General features: G+C 37.7%; 2 protein-coding genes across 3 annotated transcripts in view; one reads left to right on the forward strand and one right to left on the reverse strand.

Moving 5' to 3' along the window:
• Positions 1-13,130, reverse strand: part of in (inturned planar cell polarity protein) — a 191,778-nt gene that overhangs the window by 78,062 nt on the left and 100,586 nt on the right. The window lies entirely within an intron of this gene.
• Positions 1-13,130, forward strand: part of LOC149661238 (nephrin-like) — a 171,647-nt gene that overhangs the window by 74,470 nt on the left and 84,047 nt on the right. Inside the window, exon 1 of one of the 2 annotated variants that reach the window (XM_089842704.1) lies at positions 11,819-12,592. The exons of the other annotated variant lie outside the window; for it this stretch is intronic. Within the exon in view, the coding sequence (XP_089698830.1) occupies positions 12,502-12,592 (91 nt within the window). The 5' untranslated portion in view covers positions 11,819-12,501. Of the gene's footprint in view, positions 1-11,818; positions 12,593-13,130 lie in introns of those variants that run through there. 2 annotated transcript variants of the gene reach the window in all.

Below are 13,130 nucleotides of genomic sequence, written 5' to 3' on the forward strand. Positions count from 1 at the left end.
AGCGTTAAAAGCTATTGGCGCGTTACGAGCTCTAAGTTGAAAACAGAGAACTAATTGGTGCGTGTTGGTATTCGACTAAGACGGCGTGCTATAGGTAAAGGGTGCTGTGGTGGGAGCTACGTGAGGCACGGGCTACCAAAGGGTATATGTATATTAGTTGTTCTTTTTTATACTCATTCTTTGGGACGCAGTTTTTTTCTACTTTTTCTTTTTCGTTTCTATAAATCCCGAGTCATGCGAGCGCCTTGTCCATTTCGTGTCGGTAATGGCACGCTCTGATAAAGAGCTTCTATAGCTACTTAGAAGTTTGACCAACCGAGCTGGGATTATATTGGCCAAGGCTTACGCGGAATGCATATACTGAACCCAGTAATAGTAATACTAGCTTGGAAAGTATTTTAGTTACTCACGAAATGCCTTACGTTACGTGATTGATGGCAATTTGGTTCCAATCTAATAGTCGACGACCCGTACTCAAAGGGCATATGAAACGGTACAAGAAACAATGTTTTAATAGTTGCCTTATGCTAGATTAATTTCGTTTCATCCTCTCTATGGTAGAACCATTTCTACGGTGTTGTGAGTGAATTAGGTTTTTGGATGAGGTTTTATTTGGTTTTATTATTTTATGATCGTTTAAAGTTTACCCCCATAAATAATTTTTCTGTTAGTCGTGGTCCTTGGAAACGTGCTTACACGGTACTATGTCATTTAGATTATTTATTGACGTAAAATGACAAATAAATAAGCGATGAATAACTTTAAATATATTAAGAATATTGAACTATTGAGATAGTCACGTATATCTACCTGTTTAGACAAATAATACGCCCCATCAATTAGATTATTTATATACAATGAGATTTCATTATTCATAAAAGTATGAAACATTTCATGGAAAAGTGGCAATATATACACACGAAATAAAAAGATTTATTTTATTAACAAACCAGGAAATATATAAATCTATATGTGTGCAATCGATAATCAATAATAATTCCAATAAAGATATAGTCTACTCGTACTTAAATCTAGATTCATTTTTTGGCGGGAGATCGCTAAGAGATATATCTTTTTCCCGCCATTTTTAAACAAGGTTAATAATTCGATTTTTATATGAAAAAGGCGGGAGTAAATTGAGGTATTACTCTTGTTACGATCGTCAGGAAGGAAAATGGGGGGGGGAGTAGGAGAGGAAATAATGGGGGACAGAGTGAAAGGGGAAGCTTACTTTAATCCCTCAGTCTCTGAGCTTAATAAATTTTTGACTTTAAATAGTGGCTTGCTTGATAAGAGAACTTAATTATAAGCTTTCACCTTTCGCTCCTCAAAATGAATTACACGGCTGTATTACCTCCTTACTACACAAAGCCAAAAAGAAAAAAAACTATTCCATGCGATGGCGAGGTATAGATTTTTGAAAGTAATGGACCCTATATATTTGGCGGGATAAATACTTAAGCGCGAGATTACGTTAGGCTAGCCCTCATTTTGTCTTTTAATATTAACAGAAGTAAATTAGATTAAAAGTCATAATAATTCGTTAACCTTAATTGAGTCCATACTTACCTCGTTTCTTTTTAATTTTAATGAAAGATCAGATGAAAGAAGTAATTGAAATTGATGAATTTCTTTATTAGAAAACTGTGTCAAACATACATAACAATATTTTAACTTCATCTTATGGGTATCTAATATAAAAGTTAATTTCCTTACCAAAACCCTATATTAATTTTGGGCGAGTCACCTTAGGAGTAAGCTGGCTGAAAAAGAAGGTTAGTTCATCTTAGTCAGTTTGAGAGTATATCGGGCAAGAATGTAAAGGCGTTATATATTTCAATTACGTTTGATTAACATACTTACCGGCTTTAACATCGGTACACCCTTAGGTTGTAACGCCAAGTTGGGGGCTCACCCTATTTTTATCTTTTTTGAATTTAGCCCCTCGGTTTCTGATAAATGTAGGTAATTTGTGTCATAATTGTCGCGCAATCAAGGTGGATTAATTAGGAAGAGCTGGGCGAGATAGAAAGGACTTTGTCTGGCTATATACTGATATTTCTCCTCCTATACTTGATTTCCATATTTCATTAACCTTGTACCAACTCCATTGTTTTCAGTTGAACCTTTGAGTAGTATAACGGGTTAAGAAGGTTCTTGGTATCTTTCACAGTGGTATCGAGTAAAGTTGAATCTGTTAGCCTGCCTTAGAAGTCTTTAAAGTGGCAAGTGTAATCCGCGCGATCGTTTCAAGTTTTCCGTCTCGTTTATAATCGAAGGTAAAATACAAGGACTTCGATTTAATAAGGACTGGAATCAACCCAAATTTTCCAGGTTGATTTGCTAGAGTTTTGGTGGAATTTGAGATGCCGAAAATGTTTTACTCGCGCCTTTGAAAGAAAACACGATGTTGATAGTCCCGGTATTACTGGCAAGTCCCTGACATCGAACTGGCGCTGCTGTCTTGTGTGATAAAAAGGGACCGTGTGATATTCTGTGTCCAAGCTAGGAAATTCGATGAAAATTACCTTGGTCTTTCCTTATTAATGTCGCATCTCATTTCGACCTTTTTCTATACACATGACAGCCACTTTTTTTTTATCAAGGAACGCCATTTAATAGGGACGTCGTTTCTAAATCTCATGATTAAATTACGTGACGTCACGTATAAGCTATCGGATTGCCATGTTCTGACTACATGAAGGAAATGATGCTTCCTGAGATGAGGACTTGTTTTTGGGTTATGTTTAGAGTGTCGCAAAATGAAATAAATAAACCCAATAACATTTAAACGCGGTTTTCCTCTTAATGGATGGCCCAAACGAGGGAAATGGCGTTTTAATACATTTACAAACAAGTAAATTATCTTATAACGTTTCCCCTTTACGATTTGAACGTCGCGACATATTAAATTTATTTCGTCATAAGTGGATCATATTACAGCTCCCTATAAGTACTGGACGTAGGTTATACTTTTGTAAACAGCGTTTTCTTCCAAGACATCTAAGCCCGCCATCTGTAGCTCAGTTTTACAAGTATAGTTTGCCCATTAACCCGAATCTGGAGTTACGTTAACCTACGGAAGTTCCGGTTGATGGTAATGGATGTCAGACCGCTGTCAGTGTCGTGATTAGTTTAATTAGTGTAATTTTGATTTAGAATGGTTTATGTTTTTTTTTGCTAATTAGGAAAAACGCCTAGGATCAATGTAACTAATTAGAATCGTCGCATGTCCAAATGAAAGACACATCTGAACACGATTTATGTGATATTAATAGCACTTAACCGTGAGCGACTAAAACGTTTTGTAAAACTGAAAAATATTGACCAGCATCTTTCGCAAACGGAAAACGTTAAAGCATTGAAAAAATTTGTCACACTTAAAAAAGGAAAACAAATTTCTACGTCGACGCGCATAACCTTTAATTAGTAATAAATCGGTCCAACTATCCCCGCTAAAAACCTTTAAGTCGGTGGAAGCTCAGTGCTGTACTAGGGATAAATTAAAAATATTCTAGCATGATGAAGGCCATTTTGATCATTTGAATCCATATTAATTTCCTTTTCAACACAAGCGTTTAAAAAATACCTATAGACCGCCAATTATTTTTTAAAATCGGAAAAATAAAGTGGACTATTATATTCACAACCCAACACTATGCATGGAACAACTTGTTTCCTTCGGCGCTCTTCTCTCTCAAACCTTTCCTCATTGGCTACCACTTACTTCCGTTTGCTTGTCCCGCTTATTAAAAATTTCTTTCGCGCCAAAATCATTCCTCCGGTTTAGTTCACAAATTCGCCGCTGCGTTTCGCATATACCCTTTTCTCTTCAGTGCTAGGAGACAATGCTGATGCACGGCGATGATATATCGTCCAGTACTTCTAGGGAGCTGTAATATGATCCACTTCTGATTTCGTGAAATGACCGGTCGGCGGCAGACTTTCCCCTTGGGAGATGTTTTCGCGGTAATTTCGATAGAAAAGTTTTATGTCGCTGCTTGCTTCCACGTTTCTGTTTTTTTCAAGCAGAAGCGGTCAATTCGTCAGCGTTTTTACGACTAGTGGGTCACTATTTCAATTTAGTTCTTTTATTAGTCTAGGCTGCGGCTCGCTCCAGACAAATTGGTGATATAAACGGGACCCAAACCTTTCTCTCTTTTTTTCTTTCTTTTTCGTGCAACTAGATCCTGGGAATTTGGCGCGCGCGCGCGTGAAAATCTCAGCTTTCTATATCGTCTATATATGAACCTTATCTCGTCTAAGCGCTAATGCAAACCGAGTTTTTGTTCTTTTATTCTCTTCGGATATTAGGCGAAAGGGTTAGGGGTAAGCTAGATGCTCTTCTCTTTTCGTCTTTTCCTTCTTCTTTCTAGGTGACGATCTAGACAAAGTTTTTGTTTGCTTTTACCATCTTGATCCCTTATAGTTTGGCCGCTGGGAATGACCATCAGGCGGCTACTCCTATTTCTTTTCGCTCCATTCCCTCGTGGCCCCTGAGCCTGCAGCGACAAAAAATACCTAAAACCATATCCTTGAATATACTCATTTCTCGCAACAATATTTACCGAACTGAGTACACTTAGAAAATTTTAATTTTCTTTTCGATTTAACTTTAAGGCTGCGTGCGAACTACTTACACTTCCTTTCATCCCTAACCCACTGTCAAGTCTTAACTTCATTAGATCGCTTCGACAAATTTTCAAAGAAAGAAAGAATAAAAAAAACTTAATCGAAACATCCTGATTGAAACTGCTGGGAAAATGGACTTTTAATGTCGTGTACGAGTATTCCTAACGAGTTTCTAGCGCGGCGGTGAACCCCGGGGTGTATGTATAGGAACTATAGGTGCGCCTCGCTCGCGAAAAAGCGAAAGAGAGAGAGAGAAAGAGCGAGATGTTTTTAGTCATTTTGCAAACCGTTCTAATTCTCTTTCGCCCCATTTATCCGGGCACGTGTTTGAGTCCAGATATAGAAAAGTAGTCTTTGAAAACTGCGGAAATAAAGTCGGGGGTTGGGTCGCGAGTCCATCCGCACCCTCCACACATTCTTTCCTCGTTAGATTTTGGAGTGTGTGGCGCGGACGCAATAATCGTCATCGCCCTTCGGCGCTTCTCTTTCCTCATCTTTCCTCTTCGTCCTCTAATTCTCCGCGCGCACTTTCCCCAGTTCGTATCTCGGAACTCACTCTTATATATTCGTTTGGGTTTTGCGGAATTTTATTTGCTCTCTTCTTAGGACTGGCGAAAAGGTCCCAAAAATGTCTCCCTTAATCGCTACTTAACCCTCTCTTTGTCTTTTTCTCGAGTTGAAGTTGGTCGAGCAACGTCCCCCGGCCCTACTAAATCCTCTTGAGCTCACCATGCCGATGCGGGAGAAGTACGTAATACGTGTTCATCCAAATACAGTCCCGACCTCTCTCTCTCTCTCTCTCTCTCACTCACTCACTCACTCTTTTCATTTCCACTTATTATACCAACAGTGTCGCCAGTTTCCTCCTGGTTTTCCTCCTTACAAATTTGTTTGCCTGCTGGGTAGGGTACCCATTCCATACTTAATCTACGGAGTCTGGTGTATATAACATCCCTCAATTCTGCATGATGAACCCCAAGTTCTACTCCTCCATTTTTGTGACCCACATTCTTTCGACTCTTTTAATTATAATAATTTTTTTTAGTTAAAGAAAATTACTTAGAACACCCTTGAATTGTTTAAATTATACATATCTCTAGTACCTCTTAATTTGAAAGGCTCACTAGTAATTCCTCTCTTCGGAAGTTCTGGGTTTTTAAGACAGATCCGGGGTGTGTGAAATGCGTTTCATTTTAATATAAAGAGAAGGGTGGGATATTTAATATTGTTGGCGAGAACGGCCGCCATACAGTTGGGGTCAGTTTGACTACTTAATTATAAAGTTCGAGTCGCACCGTGCAATTACACCACGCGACGTACAATAGTAGGCGTTGTCGATTCGTGTGGCTGGCTAACTCTATCCTTTCATATCCTACGTATTTTTCGATACATATATACCTTTTATCCCCTCTATGTCGCGTAAGTGTTCGGAATCGGTCGGCTAGAAATATGAAAAGAGCTAAAAACCCAATTTCAAAACGCGAAATGCATCTACCACCACTACCAGAAGAGAGGTCAGAGACGCGAGGGTTTGGTCGTTCTCCCTGTCAAGTGGCGTTTAGACGGTTTCGCTTTACTGATAATAGGTAGACATTAAAGGCCGTCTTGGCGAAATGGGTGGTGGTATAAAAGGCGATATATAGAAAACATTTTTTTTGATAGAAAAAATGGGATATAAAAGTTTTTCCTGGCAATCGTCGACCCTCTACACCTTTTTTGATCTGTTTGAAAGAAAAGTGCTTGGCGCGTGACCAGAGTTGGCGAATTTTGCCGCGTTTTTGCGCTCGCCACGTTGTCGTTCGTTGTCTCGTTGATCGTATAAGAACCGAAATAAATGGATGAAAAACAAGAGTCATTTCAACCTAACGTGGGCGACATTTTTTTTTAGATTCGTATTTTCATATTTTTTATCTTTCCCTTTTTCTTCACGTGAGGAAATAAATTCTTATTCTATCAGAAGCGCATTGCGTGACGTAAGATATTATCCCCATAATGTTAATTCCTCGAAGTATTGCCTGTATTTTTCTAAATTACTTTAAGTTTATAGCTTTCTGTCTTTACACTATATATGATATCGCGAAAGGTCGTGCATGTCTAGTGACAATTTTGGAAGACCTTAACTCCTCTATACCTACACCAATTTATGAGAATGTCGTCTTTGGCCTTCCCCAACCTTTCTCTCTCTTTCTCTCGCTCTGTGTTTCCAACAATTTCGTCGGTATTCGGAGTACTTCTGAGACGTGCCTAGACGCCACTGTACTTACGCAACCACCATTGGCGAGAGAGTTAAGGAGACAGACTAAGACCCAAATGGAGATAACCACTTTTTAAATCACGACAATATATTTTTTCCTTTTTTATTTTTCTTTCTCGCGACGTATAAGATTCCTTTCGTAATACTCTAGATAATAATAAACCCCGAAAAACCGAGTAAATCAAGTTTAAATAATTATTTCTCTCTCCAAATGGTTTTTTACTAAATTATTTTCGACCTATTAATGGCAGCTAGTCCCCAAATTACCTATTCCAGTCTTAAAATTAGATCTATTCATTTACATGGTACGGCTTCTTTGATCTCTATCCTTTATAAGATTGGGTGGGACCGACGCTCGCGCGAGCACGTGGTTAATGAAGTATAAAATTCGTGGTCCAAACTTTAGGTAATTTGTCGACTAAAGCGAAATTAGGCTAATTTGGTCGAGTAAGTTCCATTATTACTCATTTGGTCGATTTCGAATAGCTCTTTGAGCTCAGCCCGGGGTCAAAACGCTAACGACTTAGCTTCCTATCCCAAGCAACACGTTTAATAATTTAACAGAAGTTATATTATCCAAAATATCTATAAATATTCAGGTTCAAAGGTCAGGTGGTTCATCTAATTTATCTCGCGATGAAAATAATATTCTGGTGGCCATATAAACTCGAAATAATTTCACGTTACTGACTACTTCCGGTTAATTCATTTCAATTAATAGTCATAATTAGGATAACTTACTAAATACCTAAATTTAGAGGAGGAAAGGGGAATGACTACTTATTGACGGATTATTCGAGTTGACATTTTCGATCTTCAATTTTGGTGCGCCTATACTCTTGACCCTTTTGATGTTATCTTTGTTGCGAATTGTGTCGGGTGTATCATCAATGTTAAACTCTTGGAATCAGTCGATATACTTACGTACATTTCAATCGATTTCTCCCAAGTAGAATCAAATTACCACTAGACCAACGTATATACCTGTTTTAGCATAATGAGTCGTGGCGGGTCATATTCTGCCAGGGATGGGGTCGCGCGCGCCAGAGAGGTAAAGAGGACGTTCGATCAGTGTTTAGTAATGGTTGAGTGAGAAACTATAGTCGAAGATATTTAAGGCGAAGTGAATCAATGAGGATGCATAGTGACTTGTTTGTTATAGTTTCTATTCTCTTAATTAATACTTTGACTTTAATTTGGGATAGCGAAGTTTTTTAAGTGCTCTGACCGACTGAAAATTTAAACAAGTCACTCAATTTTTGCTTTAGACGAATTCAAGGGGTTTATTTATTTCCGATAAACTCAATATCTTTCAATCCAAACTGTCTTTTCACTTTACTTTTCTTAATCTGTGACTTTTTTATTCTTTGCATTATTCTTCCCGTGGTATCTAAACCTTTTCAATATCTACTCTTATTTTTCTATACTTGGTATCTAAACCTTGCTTTCAGGTATCAAAACCTCTCTAAATTTTTCTTGATATCTAAACCATTTCTAATTTTTTCCCTTGGTATCTAATCCTCCCCAAGTTCTTCTGGTATCTAAAACATTTCTAAATTTTTCTGGCCGAAGGGTAGCTCCTTTTCTAGGTCTGAGTTTTATAATTTGTTTCTCATGGGAACCGATCCCATTGGTCAAAGATTTTTGTTTTATAGTCTAAAAACACATGAATGTTTTCGCACATGAATTAGGCCTAATTTACATAAAAAATATATACGTAATATAGAACATGATTATCAAATTATTTACATGTTAGTTCTCAGTGAGATTGACTGTAGTAGTTGGTGCTTCTAAACAGTTTACTGTTAATATCACCATCCCTTTTACATATGCAAAATAGGGTCCAATCCTTTATTGGCGATTGTTCAATCGCGAAAATTTTAAAAGTTATCGGGGAAGTAAACGAAAGCGAAACTTGGCATGTTGGCCCGGAGAGACGAAGTTTCTAATGGCCAATTCGCTGTGGATGAAGCGCGGTTATACCTGAAGGGGCGTCATGTTAAGTTGAAAGTGAGCTCTCGTAGAAGTATCTTTCGCGAGGCTTAGCTCCTTAAGGTGTCGCGTCACGCTTCTCGGAGTCAACCGTCATCCATCCTTCCCCGCGTTACAACCCCCCTCCCCTCCCCGTGTTTAGGAAATCAACTAAGCGAAGCCTTAGATACGAATGAACGCCAGAATTATCGACCACGAAGGTATAAGCGTCTGCTTTTCATAAAGCTAAGTTACCCAACCATCTATCCATCGAGGGAAAGCATTAACCACTTCGCTTTCGTTACCTTGTCTTCTTGTTACTTTGAAAGATTAAGTAAACTTCAACAATGAACGAACAATAAAAGTGGAAGTCTGTTGGATAAATTAATATATTTTCAATTATGTTTGCGCAGTTGGTGTTTCGCGTAAATGACGAGATGAAAATTCAAGTCCACAACACGATAGTCTCGCGCGTTCTTCTCCCATCTTGCGCAAGCATCATTAGCTACCTCAGACTATCATAAGTTTATAAGATATGTTCCAAAAGTATGACACTACCTATACTTCGTAATGTAAGAGACTTACTGAGAGCTAGTTAGAGAACGACAAGCGAGAATTGACTACACTCGGTTAATTTTGCAGTCCATCTTCCTATTTAGTCTGTACATTGACAGCGCCTCACTAGGCGTCTCTTTACGAGAATCTATGACGTTTCACCAACGTCACTTCATGATAAGCTCTCAGTAACCAGTGACAAACTTATGGAACATATCTTATGAACTTATGGTCTATTTAATATCTTCTTTGGCCAGGGTTGGCAAGTTTTTGCCAGGGGTGGAAAAAACCGCGGTTTTTACCTGGTAAAAACCGGGTGGCAAAAACTAATTTTTCCGCGGTTTTTACCGCGCGGTTTAAACCAGGTTAAAACCGGTGGCAAAAACCATTTTTTCCGCGGTTTTTTCCACTTTTTAAGTTTTTTTCCAGTTGCTATGTGAAGTATTCGACTAATTATTCGTTAAATATTCGCGAAAAACTTGGCAAATTTGAATACTAAAAATTTAATAGAGTAATAACCACCTCAAATTTAAAAATTAAAAATACTATTGTTATTTTTCTAACATAACAATAACAAACATCACGAAAATGCACTTAAAACTCGCTAGTTTACCACTTTGTAACCATGAATTTAGTTTTTGCCGGTTTTTTCCGTTTTTGCCGGTTATTACCGGTTTTTTCCACGTGTCCCGGCAAAAACTAGTTTTTTCCGGGTTTTTGCCAACCCTGTCTTTGGCATTCCAAAAAGATTGTCGTACATGTATTTTCTGCTTTTATTGAAATTAACATGCTTTGAATAGTTCCGTACATAAAAAAAAGTCAATTTACGCGTTGTGCAAAAATTTGGAGCTCATCCTAAACTCAATTCAGCTTAATTATGATAGAGAGTCATAAAGTGAAACCTTATAAGCGTAAAGACATTGGCCTTTAAGCGTACGTCTTAACAGCGTGCAGCGTCGTATGTATAACTCCATTTTTAATTACATCTCTTAATCCTTATACGAGAAGAGATTTAAGAAAGCTGGTTGCTTGGAATTAGTTTGAAATAATGACGAAATTGCGCTCGAAGGAACGTTATGAAAGGCAGTCTACTTTACGCGCTTTTAAACAAGTTTTAATTAAAAAAGAGCGCTCTGGGTTCAGGAGCCTACAAGTTTCCTCACCTTATATGTTCTTGAGTTCATTTAATTAACCCATACATATTGAATTGCTTAATATAATAATGGTAATTAGTGTTGATAACGAACAACTTCCGCGTTAAAACTGGTCAAATAGTGTTTGGTGATCATACTGTACCATCACCTGGATAATTATTAGCTCCCATTGTAACCAATATAGTTGTATATTCTTGGGCGTGTTGAAAAACCTCTGGCTGTTCTTTTACGCGTACAGCTTTCTCTTGAACCATAATAATAAGCGTTTCACCCGTTTTACCTCTTATAGTTTAGCTTTCTTTAATGTAGGTTTTTTTTTTTCGTTATCTTCGTAAAAGACCATTTCTAAAACGAGATTTTTCTAATTCAATCTCTTCTTTATTGCAGGCGCTTATTGAGAAAGTTAATTATTAGAAAAACTTTTAAAACACTTGGGTACGTTCGATCCAAAAAGGCTTATTTGACGAACTAATTAAGAAGAGGGCTTTGCCCGCTATTCGGGGTTGAAAATCTAAAACAATACTGTGTTTGATTTTTTGTAGACAAATGAGTGTTTTGGATAAGACACAGTTGGTTAGTTATTTGCAAACTTATGAAGAGATTATTTTGAAGGTTGTGATCCCATTTCTTTATTTTTAACACTTTGAAGCTGAAATCCGCGAAGTTCTCAAGAAGAAATTACACCGTTTGAACAAATAGGTATAAAAATCAAACAAAATGTAATTGAATAGGCCTAAAGTTAAAAGAATGAAACGGGTTGCGTCTGATAGAAAGGAGAAAAGGATGAATCCCGCATCAAGGTAATCGAAGGTATAGTTTTTAGTAGCCCGAAGGGATTTCTGTACGCGACGCTTGCGCCGCGTTTGGCTGGAAAGCGCGCCCTCATTTTCGCTTTTCTCCTTATAGCTAGTGTTCTCGTATGCCCTCCTTGTAGCCGTGTATACCTTCGGTGCACGCTTGCCCCCTTCTCCACGCACGCGTTCCCTATCCTATCCTATCGACTTGGTTCTCGCTCCTTCTCCGAGAGTTTTCAGACCAGTCGCTACCGAGTTCCAGCTTCGAACGGATCTTTTCGAGCGGAACTCTCTTTTGCCGGCGCTTTACTCTCTCGTACATTCTCTTCTATTATTTCTTTTTGCCTTTTTTATCCCAGGGTAACCGTATCCGAAAAAAATTCGTCCCATCGCATTTTTTACACCGCTCGTCGTTGCGGCTTATTTTTATTCGAAGCTATTATCTTCGATTAAGTTGTTTTTTTTTTGGAGTTATTTTTGTTATCAAATTCTATCAGTAACTGGAACCTTCCAAGTGAATTTTCGGGATTTAACTGAGAGTGCGAACAAAACGGCGTCTTATACTGAATACTAAACAAATAACTCGCGAGTTATCGACTTGGAAAATTAAAACATTTCACGTGATTTTTGCCGGTAAACATCGTGATTTTTAAAGTTTATTTATTTTTCGGATTTCGTTTTACGGACGGTGCGTTTTCTACAATGACAGAAAAGGGAGAGGTGGACTTTACGCGGTTTTCGACCTCAAAAAATCTGCGATTCTAATCATCATGTGATTTAAATTTCGGTTTTTTTTAATATGGCCCTTTCATCATTATTTTGAAATATTTTAAACAAATTTTACTTTAGCGATATACGAACGACAAGTCGGGTTAACGAGTTCGTTTGCCTTAACGTTTTAATAAGAAACAATTTTATTTTTCAAAAAGAAAAAAGTGCTAAATGCTGCGTCGTACTACGAATCGTGATAGCCATTTAAAAGCGGCTGGTCTAAAATTCCACGAGAACGGTGTCCGTATGAGACCACGCTGACCCTTGCCTAGTATATCTCCTTTTCGGAGAGGGACAAAACTCGGCGTATCCCAAGAGATTATAAAACCCCACCGACGGTTTAAAGTTTACTTTATTGTCTCGATTTAATATGAAGACGGGCGCGCTTCCAGTATTCAATAACGACTCATTCTTCGTCCTGTTCTTTCTATGGATAATCTACTTGTGTCAAATCTCTCCAGGTAATAATATCTTCTTTATTAATAAGAATGTAATCCTAGACTTAAAATTGTACGTAATTAATTGCAACTGTATCAATAATTAACACGATGGCCAATTAGAAACCTTATTCTGGGGCAAATGTACAGTCCGAGCTGATATTAGTTGAACATGACTGTAGCAATGTATTATTGCGGTTCAATATTCCAGTAAGAGTTGACCATGAATTCATTAGCTTTATTAAGAATATGTAGACAAAGCCATACTGTGTAGCTGTCAAAATTTTACAGAGCTCATTCTGATATTTTAATATTAAATCCTTGTTTATCGAAATTATTATTATTTTATTTGGAAATCGAATTACTTGAGCGCCTACACGAATTATGCCAGGATGGGTTCATTATCATAATTAACAACAGGGAATTTATTCATGTTATTTTACAAGATATACTGTATACAATTGTTGTATACGCGGCTTTTGCTTATGTGGGCGAATGATATTCGTTGTAAATTTAATAGTTAATTGCAGTTGTTTATGTGTAAAACTCGGATATTGTTGCG

The sequence above is a fragment of the Phalangium opilio genome, unplaced genomic scaffold (assembly GCF_054372755.1).
Source record: "Phalangium opilio isolate 3A_F unplaced genomic scaffold, DU_Popi_V2 ptg000070l_1, whole genome shotgun sequence".
Lineage (NCBI taxonomy): Eukaryota > Metazoa > Arthropoda > Arachnida > Opiliones > Phalangiidae > Phalangium > Phalangium opilio.